Source organism: Miniopterus natalensis, chromosome 1 (assembly GCF_054644295.1).
Source record: "Miniopterus natalensis isolate mMinNat1 chromosome 1, mMinNat1.hap1, whole genome shotgun sequence".
NCBI lineage: Eukaryota > Metazoa > Chordata > Mammalia > Chiroptera > Miniopteridae > Miniopterus > Miniopterus natalensis.
Genome location: NC_142081.1, coordinates 187,562,270 through 187,581,357, shown reverse-complemented (window position 1 = coordinate 187,581,357; position 19,088 = coordinate 187,562,270). Strand labels below are relative to the sequence as shown.

Genomic DNA, 19,088 nt, shown 5'->3' with positions numbered 1-19,088 from the left:
TTTGGGGGATTTTTTTCAGTGCTTTTGGTTATTCTTTTAGTTTAATCATGTTTTAAATAAAGCATTGTAGAGAGCTATCCATCTGCTTTTTCTGGTCTTTTTTATTACTGCTTGACTGAATGGCCTCACCTCCCTCAGCTAATAAATGACTTCACTTCCCATGAGGCTAAGACTGGTAGCAGTCCATGGGACAGGGCCAAGATGGAAATTTGGCAGTACTATGAATTCCAAGTCAGCTTTAAAAGATCAAATACATAACTTAATGAAAATACTGGATTTCATTTGTAGGAATCAAATGAAGTTTCTTATTTGAGTATTAAATATAATTCTGATCCTTCTTACTGGCTTTAGTAAATGTGTGTATAGTCTTGCTAAACCATAGCTAAAAATCTGTTTATATGTATTGACTGGGTTTTGAGTAAGAAGCATTTATAAAGTTAGATTATTGCTGTATCATTCAGGTTGAAAAATAAACTTAAGTGTTGGTGGTTGTTTTTTTTTTTATTGTTTCTGGAAGATAGGTTGGCATAGCAACATGAGAGAGTGGGTTTTAGAGTTGGACATGTGAGATCGACTTTCCCACTACTTTCAAGTCTCTGATATTTGATGTTGAGTAGATCACTTAAATCTCTCAGAATGTGCCTCAATCTACTCACCTGTAAAAGGGGGCAACTAGTCAGTCTTGTGAGGGGTAGATCAGGATAAAATAAAATAACATCAAGTGCTTAGCATGGTACTTGGCATGTTGTCAAGAAATGTTAGTTTAGCCTCAGTACCATGCCCTCCCCATAACACTGCTCCACACAGTATCGTAGTAGAAAAGTGCTGTAATTCCGGCTGGGAGCTCTAGATTTAAGCCCTAGTTCTTTTATTGCATATATTCTTGGGTCCAGTCACTTGATCAGAGAACCTGTTTTTTTCTCTGTAAACAGGGGTTCTGAAAATTAAATGAGGTAATGAGTAAGTGTGTCAGACCTAAGCTTTCATTCTTATTATCTAATGTTCATATATACTGCCTTACTTCCCAGTGGTTAACATTCTTATTTGAGACTGCACTTTAGGAACATTAACCTGATGGTTGTGTGTAGGGTGCATTTATTTGGAGGCAGAGAATATAGGAAATTATGTAGATGTCCTTCCAGGAAGTTGTATACATAATACAGACTATTAAGTGATTTAAAGCTGCAGTGGGAACTCAGGGTGTTGCACTAATGTGGTAAAATGATAAGTTTAAAAAGATGGCTGTGGCTGCAGTGACTTCACTGGGCTAGGGCCCTCGTGTCTGTTCCTTAGTTTCTTCCCACCCATTCTTGTAGCTCTTATCCAGGTGCAGCTCTGCCACCATTGTCAGCCTTCTGAGCAGTGACCTGCATTTTGTAACCTGCATTCTCCACAACCTACAATAGACCTAAATCTTCAGGAACATGCAGTTTTTCTGACGGGCTCGAAAGGTTTTCATCACTTTGACGACCCTTTCGGACATAAAGTAGTTTCACTTTCTCCTTTCTTAGCACATGCCTGCCACGTGCCTTTTAGCTCCCATGAGGCCTGAGCCCTCTTCTGTTCCCTGTGAGCTGGGCCACAGGCCAGGGGTAACAGAACCTCATGCTTCCTCTTTCCTTGGGAGCCCTTTTAGAGCTTGCTTTTATCAAAAATTTCCTGATCAGTCATCCCAAAGTAATTTTAATTGTTCATAACATGGATGTGTGTGTATTATTGATAGTTTGTTAGCTTTACTTTTATAAAGCTTGAGTATTCATTCATTCTTGTAACTATAGAATGCCAAACTTGAAGCAAAAGTAGAGTGAATTCTTAGATTTAAAATGTGATACACTTTTTACTGTATCATTTTAATAATGAAATGTTTTTAATGTATTTGTATGAGAAGGGTGAGTGGGGTGAGGAAGAACCTACCAAGACAATCAGAAAGCAGCAGTAAAACTTGACAGCCACATAGATGTTCATTTTATACGCATGCTCTTCATAGAAATAAGCTTTGGAAACAGGAGCTCTTTTTAATTTAATGACTCCCATGTGATTGAAATGATTCACTAATATTAACACCAGGAGGGGCATTGTTTGAAGGAATCCCTGCAGTCTATTAGTGAATTCCTTTTTATACAGGTGTGGGTGATTTCCAGCTGTCATTCGACACAGAATAGAATAGTTGGTTAATCAGAGGTATACCTGGCATCTACCTGTCTTTTAGGTTATTTTTCATTCCTTGAGAAGAAAATAAAAGAATCAGCTGGGTTGGAGATTTTTGTGGGGTGTTGGTAGATCTCAACAAAGCAAGGGCTGTCACTCTGATTGCTAAGCACATACTCCTAATTCATTTAGGGTTCACATGAAAAACGACAGTGTTACATAATTGTAGCAGCAGCTTTGTTTTTCTTAGTTATGGCAGCAGTTAACACAGTGTACTAGTGGCTTAACATACCAACATTTAAGTCCTTATTTTTTGTTTTTGTTTTTAAGTCATTGAAATTATGAGACTATCATTCAAATGGAAGCCTTGTAGTTCTTCGGAACCATTATGATCTCAAAAGGAAAAGAGAATGATACAGATACACTGGCTGAGGTGTTTTGAGGTGCATCGGAGTGTCCCAGGCTGTGACTTACCTTAACATGTTCTTGAAGCGCCATGGCGTGGATTAAAAGGTATGCTTTAGAAACCTCCCAGTGACCCCAAGGTCATGGATAGAATGAATGTTCATAATTCCATAGTTAATTATCTCATATTTTAAGATATTTTAATATTTAGATTGCAGATGGGTTATGGACTTAGGGCAGTAGTATGTTTATTAGGAAAAAGCCATATATCACAAGCTTGTTGAGTGAATTTTTTTTCCCCTTTGAGATATGGTTAGAGAAGGCACTGGTGTAGATATTTCCCCTAGATTTTAATAGTAATGAGCTGTGATTTCTTCAACCGAATAGTTTAGGGATTATTTATGTGTTAGTCTGTAATTATCTGTCTGGTCTCTGTCATAGACTAGTTTCTCTGCAGTGCTGTCGTTTCATGGTAGCCTGAACAGGAAGTAGTTGGATAAATTCTTCAGTTGAGGTATTAATTTTACCAATCAAAATGATCCTTACTTGGACCATTTATAGTTTGTGCTTGCTTTGTCTTTTATAAAGAATTTTTTACTGAGAGGGAAATGAGTAATTATTAATAGTGGGATTGTATGTATACAGTTAATCATTCATGTGTTTGTGGTGTGTAGTCCTGCTGTTATTTGTGGTTGCTAGTAGTGGTAATTCTAGGTTTTGTATTCCCCACTTAACCATCACAAATCTTTTAGGTTTTTATGTTCATAATATTTTATTTGAGTGATGTAGACAAAACCATTTCTTAATTATTTGAACCCTTGCAAACCTCCTAATTTTGTACTGTGTGCTTGGTACGAAATGATTTCTTAACAGTGGGAGAAGTGAATCAACCCAGGGAGGATGCTAAATTCATTGTTACGTCAGGTTCAGCATTCTTTATATTTAGGTAATGAAGGAAAGAAAATATGTTGGGAAGACCGAGGTTTAAATCATGAATAGATAAGTTGAATAGAATGCACTAGTGGAGTCTGTAATCTTTATCAGTCAGGCTATCTTATGTTAAGATCCTTTTGACATGTCATCAGTTAAATTCTGAATGGAATTTAGTTATTAAATCTAAGATAAAACTGCTTTATATTAAATTCTAGTTCATAATGAGTGATCTAATCAAGTTTCAGGGTAAAGTCAGCTGCTTATTAACCAAGGCAGTCATTCATTTGAAGCAGGCGTTGTATGTCTGACGGTACACAGTATGTACTGTTCAAAAAGACCTTTTCTGACATAATTATGATATTTGATACATTGTTTACAAAATATATTTCTCTATAATATTTGCTAATTCAACTTTAAAAATCTCTTTTTGGTGTAGCACTTAATTACTTGCTTGTTTTGTTTTAACTCCACAGTGGATTTTTGATGTACAGCTAGAGTTGGGAACGCCTGTTCTTTTAGGAAGAGTTTATTGTAACTTAATGGTGAAGAGCTTAGGCTCTGGGGCCAACTGACCTGTTTCACATCCAACACTTTGTTGTTGTTGTTATTATTGTTTTCAATCCTCACCCAAGGGCATGTTTCCATTGATTTTTTTTTTTTTTGAGAGAGAGAGAGAGACATCCGTGTGAGAGAGAAACATTGATTGATTGCTGACTGGGGATCAAACCCGCAACCTTTCGGTGTTCAGGACAATGGTCCCCCCAACTGAGCCACCCAACCAGGGCTGTTATTGTTTTTAAAATCCTCATCCGAGGATATGTTTATTGATTTTTTTTTTTTTAATATATCTTTATTGATTTCAGAGAGAGGAAAGGAGAGGAAGAGAGAGAGACAGAAACATCAATGATGAGAGAGTCATTGATCGAGCCCACAACCCGGGCATGTGCCCTGACCGGAAATCGAACCCTGATCACCTGTATCGTAGGTCGATGCTCAACTGCTGAGCCACGCCCGGCCGGGCTGTTTATTGATTTTTTTAAAGAGAGAGAGGGAGAGGGGAAACGTCAATGTGAGAAACCTATCAGTTGCCTCTGTATGCGCCCCAGCAGGGGATTGAACCCGAAACCTGGGTATGTGCCCTGATTCGGAATTGAAACCACAGCCTATTGGTGTATTGGGTGATGCTTCATCCAACTGAGCCACATGGCCCAGACTTACTTTGTTATTTTGAAAGGCTGTCAGAATGACCTGGGGAAAAAAATATAAATTTATATATTAAAAATAAAGTATATAATTTATATGTTGCATTTTATGTATATAAATTATATATACTTAGTGTAGGGTTGTGTGTGTTGGAAGCCAGTGATTAACAACGGTGATGATTATTAAATGCCAGAACAGGAACCTCTTTTGGGGGGTGGGGGGGTGGAGTACTATTACATTTTTTTGTATTTCTTGAGTCTTATACTTTCTCCTGTGATCTTCCTAGAAGTAAATAAACAGTCACTATTCAACTGACGTTTTCAGTTTTTTGGGCTTTTTCTCATCAGTGAAAGAAGATGATTGACTTGCGCATCTTCTCAAGCTGTGATTTTCAAGTTGCAGGTTGTAGCCCATTCATTAGTGAGTCAAGAAATCGATTTAATGAGTTATAACCAACAGTAAGATGTGTTAGAATAGAAAATGAAATATCAGAGTGCACTGAATATAGAAAACAGTACTTTAAAAAAAAAACTTGATTCAATTTAAAAAATGCTGAGATAAACAAAATATATACACATTTATATGCGTATTGATTGGATCATTTTAGTTCCATTAAGTATGCCTCCCGTAGTCATAGATGTCCCTCAGAAGTATTTGTTTTATGTTGTGTCACCGTGCTGAAGAAGTGGCCGGGATAGACCCCAGCCTGTGGTTTGGGTCTAGTCTGTCCATCACCTTCAAGGATTCCCCCTACCTCCTCCTCGTTGAAATGGTGAAGGGTGTTCCAAGAGATGATCGGAGGAGTGGAGAACAGGACATCATAGCATTGGTTTTTGAGTGGCATTAACCAAAGCTGTTTTCTCAAATATAGTGATATGTATGTTTTAAGATTGTGTCTAAAGTACAGTTTCTTCCTTGCTAGAAAAGAGAATAAAGATTTCTGGTAAATTGTTTCTTAATAGTGGAGATTCTACATTACCTTTCTACACTTGTGAGTTGAAAGTGGAAGAAATCTTTGCCAGAATAAAAGGCCAAAAGATAATAAGCACAATTCATCTTTCTCTGCAAGTTCTTGAAATTGAGTCAAATATACATAGTTCTTGCTGTGAACTGGATACAATATACCAAACTTAGAAATCATGCTTTGAAATTACAGAAGGTGGAGTAGAGTAACTCCCAGCCAGTGGGTCCACTGCCTTGCTGGTGGTGCTTGTCTTTGAACTGGTGTGTACAGGCATATGCTGCTATTTATTGGTGGAGGCAGAGAACAAGAGCCTGTGCATTCAGAGAAAGGAAGACTTGAAGTCCTTTTTTCTATTTGTTTCCCCAAATCCCCCATCCTTACCCAACCTAGTCTACTTCAGAGTATCCAGTTCTTCCTACTCATATCAGTAGCATTGCTTGGCTTTTCATCATTATTTCAGTCAGGTTTCTTCCCAATTTCATCATTTTCTACCTCATGCTACTTGTCCTGTTGAGATTGCAGGGTTTCCTGCTGTTACTTTGTGGTGTTTGTTTCTTCAAAACTGTGTCCCTTTTCTTTGGTTGTCGTCATGCAAAAGAGCAACTTGCAGTCTTTTTCTTTGGTAGGTTTTTCCTCCTAAGGTATAGTTTAGAAGGAAACTCACACTGCATTCTAGTTTAGGTGGCTGAGGCAGCAGCCTCCACACATTGAGGACTAGAAGAAGGAGCTTACCATATTAGACATCACTGATTTCAGTATACTTTTGGTTATTAAAAAACAGATCAAAATCACTGTAAGAATGAAGATTAGCTGCTTTTGAGACTAGTTGAAAAAGGTCTTTTAGGTTCTGAAGTTAACAAAGTTTTAAAATCTTGAGCAATTGGCAGTATTACAATACCATTTTGCAGGTCTGTGAGATCTGGGATATCTAAATAGAAGAGTACTTTAGAATCCCATCTCAAGTATGAACCTAATTGAAAAGTGGAATATATATACTGTATTAGTAACTGTCCTGAAAATCGGGGCCTCTTCCTTTTGAAAAATACAATGAAGTCAGTTTATCTTGTATTGTTGAACTGTTAGGGGATCATGAGGAGAGTATGCAAGTGACCAGAAAAATGTGCATTTATTTCTTCTTCAGAATGCCAAACTTGTTGCTTAAATAAGGAATACAGCTTTCATTATGGACACCTTATCAGATTCTTACACATTTCAGCAAGTGAGGCTTTGTTAGCTGATGAAGAGGGAAGTGCAAATAAAATAATGGCAGTTTCCAAGTACTCAGGTGTTGCTTTAACAACTCTCATGTCAACATATAGACTGAAAATGTGCTACTTTTGTGTTTGACAATGGGTGGATGAAGGTGATTAAGCTAAGCAGCTAGATGAATTAAGTGTGCATGAAATTTAGCTTTATCAAAACTCTTTTATTGTTGAAATACCTGTGGAAAAACTAAGTCACATTAGTACTGTATATGTTAAACAAGGGTGACTTGGAGCAGGTAGACTCAACTGGAGCCAATTTTCAATCCGCCAACTTCCTTCCCCTCAATTACACACTTTTTTTTTTTTTTGGTTGACTCATAATGGGTCTTGTATTAGCATTTGAATAAAAAATTGCCTGCGTGAACTTGCTGGAGACCTGCACTGGTATATGCAGGTTTTCATATGTTAAACTTAAAAATCTTGGGTTTTATTGAGCAAAAATGCTAGCCAAAAGACTGGTCTTGGGACATGGAGCCTAAACTGCCAGGGGAAGGAGAAAGAAAGAAGTGGTCTGAAAGAATTTATTTGAGCTGTAGGCAAAAGGGTGGGAGGTGGTGAAGCAGGGCCAGCAGAGTCCAAATAAATAAGTGTCCATTCCTGTGGAGTGGCTGGGGTAGCAGTCTGGAAAGCCCACAAGAGGGCTTCTGCAGGTAGACAGTGCCTGGCTAAAAAAATGTGTGGGAATCGCCGCCTGAAATTAACCCAAAATTCCAGCTGGCAAAACAGGAATGGGAGAAGTCTTTCTTTGTTGTTTTTTATTTTGAGAGTATATGTTTATTAAAGCTGGGGACAGTGAAACAAGAAAGGGTTTAGGATTGAAGGAGCAACAGGAGAGAAACTAGGTGGGGGTTGCTTTGGCTCTTTAGAAATGTTATAGGGAAGAAATGAACCAAGGCGCAGCTGCGATCAGCTCACTGGAGAGTCAGAGGAAAGGGGGCCTTGGGAGCAAGTTCAGGGGGTTAGGTTAGCCCAGGATGAGCTGCTTCTGCCAATTGCTCCCCTGGTTGCAAGTCTCCCAGGAACCCTTAGAGTTTAGGAGATGCACACCTGAGAAGGAAGAAGAGGGGGAAGTGAAAGGCGCAGCCGTGCTCCTGGGAGGGAGAGTGCCCCAGAAGTCATTTGTTACAGCTCTGTCGCTTTCTCACTCATAGACCACTGTAATTTAAAACATAAGAATTTTTCTGCCCAGCCAGGCGTGGCTCAGTGGTTGAGCATTGACCTAGGATCCAGGGGATTGTGGTTCAATTCCTGGTCAGGGCACTTGCCCAGGTTGCGGGCTCAGTCCCCAACTGGGGTGTGCGGGAGGCAGCAGATCAATGACTCATCATTGATGTTTTTACTCTCTCTCTCCCTCTCCCTCTCCCTCCCTCTCTCTGAAATCAATAAAAAGATTTTTTTTTGTAAAATTTTTCTTATTTTCCCCCTTTTCATTCAGATCTTTTGAAGAAAGCATCATTGTAGAATGTCTGCTTCATTTTAATTATGTTTAAATGGCCCTTTTATGTTCAGGACATTGTCCTATGTTGCTGTGAAGTCTTATTCCTAGATGGTCACGTCCCAGGGAGGAGGGAAATCCAAGGATTGATGAGGGATGTTTTGGTGTTTCAGCCACTGATGAAGATTTTGATTTCTTTGAAGAGTAACTTTTTCTGGAAAGGTATAATGGTGGCTAGTTCAGTCTGTTGAGCAAGCACTGTTAGCTGGGACTTTATTTATGGACCTACATAATTGAGAGAACCAGCATGTATAGCAACAACAAAAAAAGCAAAGTATTGAACCAACTTGTAATAGTTTTATAAATAATGAGGTTATCACTGCTGGCAGCCGCCTAAAAGGTTACTGTAAGCAGTTAATTATCTAAGTAAGAGGTATTTTTGCCCTAGCCAGTTTGGCACAGTGGTTAGAGCGTCGCCCACGGACTGAAGGGTCCCCCTTTTGATTCTGGCCAAGAGCACATATCTCGGCTGCAGGCTCCATCCCTGGCCCAGGTCAGAGTGCAGGAGGCAATCAATCAATGTGTCTCTCTCGAATTGATGTCCCTCCCCCTTTCTTTCCCCCTTCCACTCTCTGAAAAGCTTTGGAAAAAATCTCCTCGGGGTCAGGATTAAAAAAATAAGTAAGAGATATTTTCTATGGGAAGAAAGAAAAAAGTTAATGATTAATGTAAATTATCAATGCAGTTTCTTAATATAAATTATCAGTGCAGTTTCTGGGCCTGTCATTCTAGTTTCTAGGTGGAAGGCTCAGAACTTCTGTTGCTGGAGTGAAGGTGCAGGTGGTGACAGTCTAATTCTCCTGCCTACAGTTGGAATATCTCTGGTGATGTCATCAGATTCTCAGGCTTACATAGCATCAGTTACTGAGATTGTTTAAGCATGACCTGTTGTGGCAATTTCTCTGAAGTTTATGTCAAAGTCATCTAGCTGCACTTTAAATCCAAGTTGTGGGGTGTTAGAAAAATGGAATGTTCAGAGGGCTGTAGCCCACTATTTAAGAAAATAAAAATTCAGAATGTATTCCAGTTTACAGGGGGAAAAAAACTTGAAAGACAATTAACTGAACTAGAATCCATAAATATGCATTATAGTTTCTTTTGAAATGCAGTTTTTCTCTAAAATCATCATTTTTATCCAATATTGCCAAATTAAGACTCATTTATTGCGTGAGTCTAGTTTTAATAAATTTGGCTGGATTATTTGTATAAATATAACAAGAATAGCAATTGATCATATTGGCTCTTTAAGTCTGTTCACACATGACATTCTAGTCATAGCCTTGGTAATAAAGCCAGTTTTCAATTGTGTCCTGTTTAAAGAGAACAGATTCTTACTGAATTTTTGTAAATAACCATATTGCCATGAAAATAACACTAAGAGTTTCCAAATTCTGCAGGGATCAGTTGGGCAGAAAAATATAAATGACAAAGGTATATAATTTACAAAATTGCTCTAGGTCATTAAGTAACAAGATTAGCAATGTTTCAAACAAAAAAGCATAAAATTACCCTCAGTCATTCAGTCCCATAATTCTTGTTTATCTTGATCATTTGCCAGTATTTCATGATTCCAGTTAGAGTTCTGCAGATCTTCATCCAGTTTAGAGGTATGATCTGAAATTTTCTCAGAAACCTTTGTTTTAGAATAAGTCATTTTCTCCATGGATCTTTCTGAAGGTGAGACACATGTGCAAAAGCATGAGAGTAAAACAATAACTGAAAATGGTAAAAGTATTTAAAATGACATGTTATAGATCTGATTATATAATGCATTTGACAAAGAAGTTTGCTTTTCTCTAACATAACCTTTTGAGATAATTAGAATTACAAATGAAAAATATGTAAAATACAACTTAATTGTTATTTCTTTATTTGACAAAGCTTCCCATGTAATTTTAGTAAATCAAATAGGCCAAATTAGTTTAAATTTCTGTTTTATAAGGAGAGAACAAGTCTTTGAGGCATTCGAGGGCCCCACTGAAATAACCCAGAAAGCCAATTCCAGGTTAAGAGAGTCTCCTTTTAAAATTTGAACAATATTAAATTATCCATATTAAGTTTTAAACAATATTAAATTATCCATTTACCCAAAGTGACAATAAAAGATAAACAAAATACAGGTTACCTATTGTTAGTAAAACCTTAGGTCTTAGAATTGAGACTCTTGTTTTCTTGAGTAAATCGAGTACCTGAAGAAGACACTATAAAACACAACTACTTTTATTTTATTTTTTATTGATTTTAGAGAGGCAGGAAGGGGGAGAGAGAGAGAAGCACCCATCAGCTGCCTCCTGTATGCACCCCAGCTGGGGATCGAACTTGATACCTGGGTATGTGCCCTGACTGGGAATTGAACCCTAGACTCTTCCTTTCACAGGATGACGATCCAACCAACTGAGCCACACCAGCCAGAGCTGAACAGAACTGTTTTAATAAAACATAGCATCTTTGCTTTCTAGGTAGAAAACTTTATCTTATCTGGAGCAGAACAATAAGTATAGGAAAAAACTGTCTTTTTAACTGAGTATAAAACTCTGCTTTTGCATCAGCTTACTTTTGATATTTAAATTTGCTTATTTAAGTGAATTCTAATCTTATTCAGCTTTACCAAATGTAAAATTTCCCTTTTGAAAGATTTCTTTTTAGAAACCTATAACTTTCCTTGTCCAATTTAGGGTGTCTTTTCCTGCTCATTCAAAAATAACCAGCTTAGGACAAATAACTCAACATATATCCATACCTTAGGCCCAAGAAGCTAGCTTCACAAGTATTTTCTCCTGCCAACCTAAATTTAGAAGGGAGAAAAAGGTTCTGAGCAATCTAACTTGTCATTTTTAGTAAGGTTAGCCCATTTAGACAAAAAGAAATGTGCACAAACAACCTTGTTTATTTTAAAAGCCCTCCAGTGTTTTGGGGGAGTGGCAGGGGAAGTTTTGACTCACATAATTTCAATTGCTTTCAACCAATTAAGACTGAGAAAGCTGTTTTCCTGGTAGGTAGAGTGCTGCTTCTTGAGTGCCTCTCTCCAGTGGATCAGTGACTGCTCTTACAAGCATGAAAAAGCCCATTTTCACAGTTTCCTAACCTCATCTTGAACATTGGTGGTGGTGACCAGGGGACGGGAAACAGTAATTACACGCAATGGCCACAAGATGTCACTATAAGCTCAATTATCTCAGACAAAGCTAATCTAAGACTGTTAAGGGCTAAGGGCATCCCCTTAAACCCACCAGTCTGGTGAAGGAGGAGGGATTCTCCACATCATGTTCTGGTGCGAATGTGGACTCCACCCCAGAGGGACACCAAGAGAACAATCCCTCATCATGTTTTGGGTGCTACTTCCATAAGCTTTCCCGAGGGAATACCCCTACCATTAAAACCATGTGCCTCAAGGTGTAGGTTTGCACACTCCAGGGTATCAGAGAAATAGAAAAAAGGAGCACACCTGGGGTCTGAGGAGCATCAAGGGGGCTCTGTGGATGTCACACACTGACTTTGGGACAGCAGCGTTCCTTTCTCTTTCAAAGCTTGGCCCCTCATTTGGGTGCCAAAATGTTAAACTAAAAATCTTTAACTCCCATGGCTGAAAGTCTTTTTCAAAGTAAGGTTTTATTGAGCCAAAAATGCTAGCCAAAAGACCAGTCTTGGGGCATGGAGTTTAAACCACCAGCAGCATGGCTGGGTAGAAAACCTGCAACTTTGCCTTGCCTGAGTTTTGCAAGGCTTTTTATATGGGAGTGGGGGTGGGGTGAGAAGAAGGTGTCGGAAATATTAACTATAGGCAGAGGGGTGGGGAAAGGTGAAGCAGGGTCTGCGGCAGAAGAAATGGCTGCTTTTGTCATTTGGCGAGGGGCAGCAATCCAGAAAGCCCCCTGTAAACAAGGGGGGAGGGCAATTAGGTGCCTGGACGAGATAATCTGCCAAAATAGCCATCTGTAAATTAGTCCGGAACTCCAACAGGCAAAACAAGGAGTGTGAGAAGTCTTTTGTTAGTTCTGTCCCTTTCTCTTTCCAGCCACTGTAATTTAAATTAGAATCTCTTGGAATTTTTTTCTTATCACTTATCAGTTTGCTTTAGACTAAGTAAAATGACATGAAGGAATATAAACTTCTAAGGACTCCTTTTCAGGTGTATTTTTGTAGCCCCATTTAGATCTTGATACCACTTTATAGAATTTGTTAGAAACTGGATTATCACTTTTTTGAAGTGTCAGCATGCCTTATCAGCGAACATTGCTACTGTTGAGCAAGTAATAACTGTAACCCTATGGCATGGTGGCTTTGCAAGGCAGTTTTCATGAGAGCATGTAAATTAAGAAACATTTAAACCTGTAGAGAATTTTTATGAGTTAATTTGAGCCAAACTGACAATTGCCTGGAAGCAAACTCTCAAGGATTGAGAAAATGCTCCAGAGAATGACTGTTTTGCACCTTATTTTATACATCACGATCAAAAGAGGAGAAACCCTTCTGTGCACAGGACAGTGCTCCAACCAACACTGGTCAGGGCTTGATGATCTGTTCTTTTTAATCACTTCATATTGATTCTCTCTTCAGAACCTTTCCTTTGCCTGTGCTGAGCAGAGCCTCCTTGAATGGTTGTTGAAGTTTTAGGCCGCCTGTAGTGCCACCCAAGGCAAAGCAGTTTGCTGTCAGATTTTGTATCAGCCCTGTGCCCCATGCTATGTATACCCAGGACTCCAGCAAGGCTGGCTGCTGGCCTGCTCCTTTGGTCCTAGCAGTGCACGAAGGCAGCCTGACACGTTAATGGCTCAGATACGCTTTGGCAGAAAGCCATCCTTTAAACTTTCAATTGTGGTTAAGACCACTTCTTTAGAGTGGTTTTTGAATTTACCGCAAATGTAGGTTTGATTATTATAATATGGCATGTGATAACAGAAAGCTAAATTACAATTCAAAAGAAACGTATTGTTTTGGGTATTAACACTCAAGCAGAAAGGCATTTCCTTATTCATGCAGTGGTGTTATTAGAAACATTTTGGAAAGCTCTTCCCCATTCTGAACGTACAAATTTTAATCATTTTATTATTTTTGCTTATTGAATATTCTCCCTTTTAACTCAATGTCCTATTTTACATGTTTTAAAATGATAATTGTTATTTTTAATTTTTCCCCCTTAGGGACAGGCTCCTTTGAAACAGCTTATCTTCTTACCCAAATCATAGCCTTTCCTTTATGCATTAGACTTTCTTTGGGTTGTCCTATCCATAAGTGTTCTGATCTACAGTTCTTAAAAGGGAAATAAAGGGTTGATGCACCTCAAATCCAAATACTTTAGAATAGCAAGCCGTGTGTGTATTAGAGGTTTGGCTGTTTAAGAGATTAGCTGAGCATGGTTTAATGGAGGTTGGGCTGGTAGTGTGTCTGTATAATTTCTACCAACAGAAAAATGAAGACTGCAAAACCTCTTTGTTAAACTGAACATCTCTGTGTAGACTCTGGGTCCTTTTCAACTCAGAAAAAAAATGTACTTTGTAGAAAATGACTGGTAGTGTAAACACTAAAGTCATGAAACTTTAATAGTTCCCACTGCAGTTGTAACTTATTCCCCTTGTTCAGGGAAAATGAAAGATTAATTGTCAAATTTATGCAATATATACATGCAGTCGCACACATGCCTATATACTTAAATGTGTGCGGTAGCCAGGTGTGGCTCCCATAGCAGATGTCTTGGGATATTCTGAATTTTATGTATTTACAGCTATAGAAAACACCTTCCATTATTATTATTATTATTATTATTATTATTATTTTTGGATAGGTTTGTCACCACCAGGTTTCATGTCAAGCAGGATTAGGCCAGCAGTTTGATAGGAAATTAGTGCTTCTCTGAGTGTAGCCTTTTAATTCTGATGTAATTTCAATTTATAGAAAAAGTGCAGAATATTACAAAGAATTTCCCCCAGATACTACAAGTATTAACATTTTTACCACATTTGCTTTCTTCTTCTCTCTCCCCCCCCCCCAACCATTTGAGGGAAGAAGCAGACATGCCCTAAATACTAAAGCTGGCATTTCTAAAAATAAGGACATTCTGTTAACCTCTGTACAGTTACCAAAACCAGAGAATCAAATTGATATAATTCTGTTCTCTAATCTGGTTTTATTCAGATTTTATCAGTTGTCTAAGCAGTGTTCTATATAGCAAAAGTAAATTCTAGATAGTATGTTGCATTTAGTTATCGTGGTTCATCAGTCTCTTAATCTGGGCCAGTTCCTTGTTTTTTGTGTGCCTTTCATAACTGATGCTTTTGTTGACAATTCCACAATTTAGGTTAATGTTTCTTCATGTTTAGATTCAGGTTCTGCATTTGGGGGGCAGTAATATCATAGAAGTGACACTTTGCTCCTCTTGATGCATCACAATAGGAGTCACTTGATGTCAGTTTGTCCCAGTCATTCTCTTGATACATAAAATTGGAGTATACGTGAAACACTCATCGTCTCATTGCTGCCTCTTGCTGAAGCCATCCATAGGTTTTCGGGTGCATAATTTTCATATAAGGTCTTTATATGTGATGTCAGTGGATGTCATTGGTCTCACAACTCAGTTGTGCCATCTGGACAATGAGGCTTGTGGCTACTGCAGATTTACCGTGGGAAAAATCCATCCCCAGGTGTGGATTTTTGGAAAGGTACCCTTAACCTGGTAATAATATTGGAGATACCCAAAAAGCCAGATACTGAGAATGGCTGGAGGTGATGGTCTCAGTCACCCTGCATTTATATCTTTCCACTATTCCTGCTTCTTTACAAACTTGCTGATAGTGTGTTATAAAGTTGTTTGTTTGCTTTTAATTATTGAAAAAGAAAAGACACAATAAGTGAATTTTAAAAATCAAGGAAACGGTGCTTTTCAAATGTTCTATCCAGTAGAGGAAAAAGAAGGGGAACATGTTACTCTACCTGATGGGGCCATAGTATATTCTATTTGTGAAACATGTTACATACATGTGATAGTCCAGGAGAATACCTCATGCCTTGATCATTTTTGTTACAGCAGCCAAGGTCCATTGGTTACACCTGGAAAGTTTTAAGCAGTATTGCTATTTAATGTGGTTCCTAGGGTAAGAGCAAGTTCAAAACTAGTAATTGAAGTATGACAAAGGCTGACATGTCTTGCTCAAAGTTGTGTGACTTAATAGGCTGTTTTCCATTTCTTTTTTGCAAATACTGCATCAGTGGACCTACTAAATGATTTCATGAATTTTCTCAGAAAACCCCTTTTTGTATTCTTCCCCCATTCCAAGAGATAAGTTACCATTAGTTTTAATGATAAATGGGCATATGATGGAATATGCATTAAAAGGAGAATTGGGATGCACTCAACAATTACTGGAGATGCTGTATTATATACTGAAGAAGCAATTTGATGTTACTAATGTTGGTAAGATTCCTAGCCTGAGGATGATTCCTGACTGAGGATAGAACGGTGCATCAGTGTTGAAATGCTGTTCATGTTCAGTAGGCAAACGATTGGGTTCTGTTGTTCATGTTTCCTATGGGGTAAGAGTGGGTGTTGGACAAGTGTATTATGTAATCGTTGACACGTAATGTATATTCCAAAGAAGACCATTGTTAACATTAAGTTGTTAATCTAATTTTGAAACCATTGCAGAGCAGCAGGAAGAAAATTTACATTTGAATTCAGAATGTAATCAACTAGTCATGTAATAAACCTCTGTTAGGCCCTGTGTTAGATCCCAAAGGGCGCTTGGTGGTTCGAGTATTAGTAGCTACTACAAAGGGTAGTGGCATCATGGAAAAGTTTTATCTCATTTGTTAAGTGTAAAATTTTCAGCATTATAAGTCCTTAGGTAGATTCTTGCCACATCTCACTTTGTTTCTCTTTATAAAGTTAACTCTGCTCTTAAAATATATATGCAAAGAAGTGTTTTAAAGATGTCTTAAACCCCGTGGGTTTTGTAAAATATTCTATGTCTAACCTAGTGAGGCCGTTTTATTTTAATCATATGCTGTAATGCTACATTTAATTACTTTCTAAGGTTCAAAAAAATTTTTTCTATGAAAAAATATTTAGGAGTAGATTTTTGCCTTTAAGTCCATAACTGCAGTTCATGGATTAGCCAACAGTTCAGCGTTTTAAAACCTGTGGTCTTCAGCAGCTTTGCTGATGTTACTACTGAAACGTTGCATTTTTTTTTTTCCATTTTAATTTTAAAAATTGAATATTCTATAGTATAAAATCAAAGAGAATAATAAGTCTTTCTTCTTAAAGAAATGTGGATTATTTGCTCATTTTTTGGTGCTACTTCAACTGAAGCCACTTTTCAATATTTCAGGGTAATGAAAATACCAAAAAATTCAAAGTCACAGACACCCATTGATTATACATTATGAGTTTATAGACAGTGTCATATAGCATTAAATTACTCAACAAAATGAACTGCATGACCCTGGCCAGTTTGGCTCAGTGGTTAGAGCGTTGGCCAGTGGACCGAAGGGTCTCGGGTTCGATTCCGGCCAAGGGCACATACCTCCGTTGCAGGCTCCATCCCTGTCCCCGATCGGGGCACATGAGGGAAGCAAACAATTGATATGTCTCTCTCACATCGATTTCTCTCCCCCCCCTTCTCTCTCCCTCCCACTCTCTCTGAAAAGCAATGGAAAAAATATCCTCTGGGGAGGATTAAAAAAAAAAATGAACTGCTTGGGATTCTAAGACTTTTATCATCAAAGTTAATAACTTTATGGCACATCACAAATACAGAGAAATCTTAAGTCAAGTTAGGCTCCACGGCCTGTAACTGTGATTATGAACAAGCTACTTAACCTGTTTATAACTGCAATGTTGCTTAAAAAAGAAAATGAAATTTTATGGGTTTTTCAAGTGCCGTGCCTCCAGTTCTCTTTCAGAAAGATCTGATTTCCTATTTAAAGGAAATAGTAGGTTACCACATAGGAGTTAGTTTCTTTTCAAACTTATTTGTCTTTATTAACATCATACTTAATTCCTTTATTTAGTTATTTTGGCCTAACCAGTTATAGCTAAAAAATAGTACTACAGCTCACCCCTGAGTAACTGGCTTTGCCCCCTGCCAGCCCGTCGAGGTGCTCCTGTCAGTCCATTTAGCCCCTTCTTCAGGAAGCACACACACCATGGGCTGGCTGGGTTAGCAGGTGCGTCTGAATCTCAGTTCTCCCTGCCATTTACTTTGTGGCATTGGGCAAGTTGCTTTCTACATCTTTTAAAATGGGTGCATCCGTACCGCACAGGATCACTTTATAACGATTAAAGAGGGTAGTGTGTAAAAAATGGATAGCTTCGCGCCGGCATCTGATAAGCACCGAGCTGTGCACACCCTCGGCTGTGTTTCTCTGGGTGCTGCGGATAGTGGGGGGTCTTTGGGTCGTGGTCCTGCAGGCACCCGAAGTCCTCGCCTGGCGGGAGGGCCGCGTGCGCACAGGGGTGTGTGAGGCCTACTCAGGCGGCGCCGCTTTTGCTTAGGAACCACTTTTGTGTTCTGCTGTTCCTGGGCTTAGATGCTTGCGAAGGGCACCTCTTTTCCCTGGCAGGTGGGGCTGAAGAATATGCTATGAAGGAGCCCTCATGCTTCCTGAAGGGCTTGCTATGGAGTGTGTTGTATGCCTGTTTAATTTTTTTTTTTTTTTTTCCCCAGAAAATTTGGTGAGCGGCCTCCACCCAAACGACTCACGAGGTAAGTGCCGCGTGGGCCAGCCTTTCACCCGACACACCGGCGAGCCGTCCCCTCGTTTCCAAATCTCTTAGGTGCTCTTGAAAAGGAGTTATTAATGTATTGGTATCTAGATTGTAAGCTTGTTCCCACCCTCCCTACCCCCCATAAAATAACAGGGTGAGAGGATATATGTCAGAGGGGAAATGAAACCTTTGAATAACTCATCTTGGGTATTATATAGTTAATATAGCAAGGGCTACAATGTAAAAACCGTTTCCCATATCTGGTTGCATTTAGACAGTCACAATTTGTTGATGATAAGTGGGACTTGAAAGATATTTAATAAATGCTTTTAGAAAAGAATTTTATAGAAAACACAAGATTGTACCCACTTTAGTGAGTCTGTAAATATACTGTGTTTTAATTATATAAATTAATTTTATAATATTTTAATTACAAATCTTAAATTTAAAAGTATTAATTTTGAAGATTATTTTTTAAATTTCTAACAGTGGTTATAAAATAAAAAGTAAGACACCCAGTTCTACAGTGTCAGTCCTGGAGTTAATGCTAACCCTGCATTGTGAGTGTCTTTCAGGAGGATCGTAAGCATGCATAAACACATGCCTGTCCCTTTTCTTTTTATCTGACATCATACTTGGCCAGTGTTCTGCACATCATCTTCCTCATTCTCTACGTTGTCTTCACACTGCTTTTATTTAGTTTTCACATTAATGGCCATTTGGGTAATATCCACATTTTTCCTATTATTAAAAAAGCTGTTGCACTCAAAGAATGATGGAGACATGCGAAAGGGATTCAAAGGGAGCCAGCTTGAAGAGGCTTCCGTTTAGCCTAGTCATGGGCACTTTGATCATCAAAATAAATAATGATAGTAATGGATTAAAATCCATATAATAAAATGACAGTTTAGAAGTCTACACTGAGTTAAAAAATGATTCAGTAAAATGAAGCAGAAGAGATAGCTTTTCCAT

General features: G+C 38.4%; 1 protein-coding gene across 2 annotated transcripts in view; it reads left to right on the top strand.

Moving 5' to 3' along the window:
* The window catches only part of RBPJ (recombination signal binding protein for immunoglobulin kappa J region), an 84,497-nt gene that overhangs the window by 31,152 nt on the left and 34,257 nt on the right, over positions 1-19,088 (top strand). Inside the window, exons 2-3 of one of the 2 annotated variants that reach the window (XM_016218223.2) lie at positions 2,479-2,661; positions 18,076-18,114. In XM_016218223.2, coding sequence (XP_016073709.1) covers positions 2,645-2,661; positions 18,076-18,114 — 56 coding nt within the window. In that variant the 5' untranslated portion in view covers positions 2,479-2,644. The remainder of the gene's footprint in view (positions 1-2,478; positions 2,662-18,075; positions 18,115-19,088) is intronic. The other variant, XM_016218222.2, reaches the window with a different exon arrangement.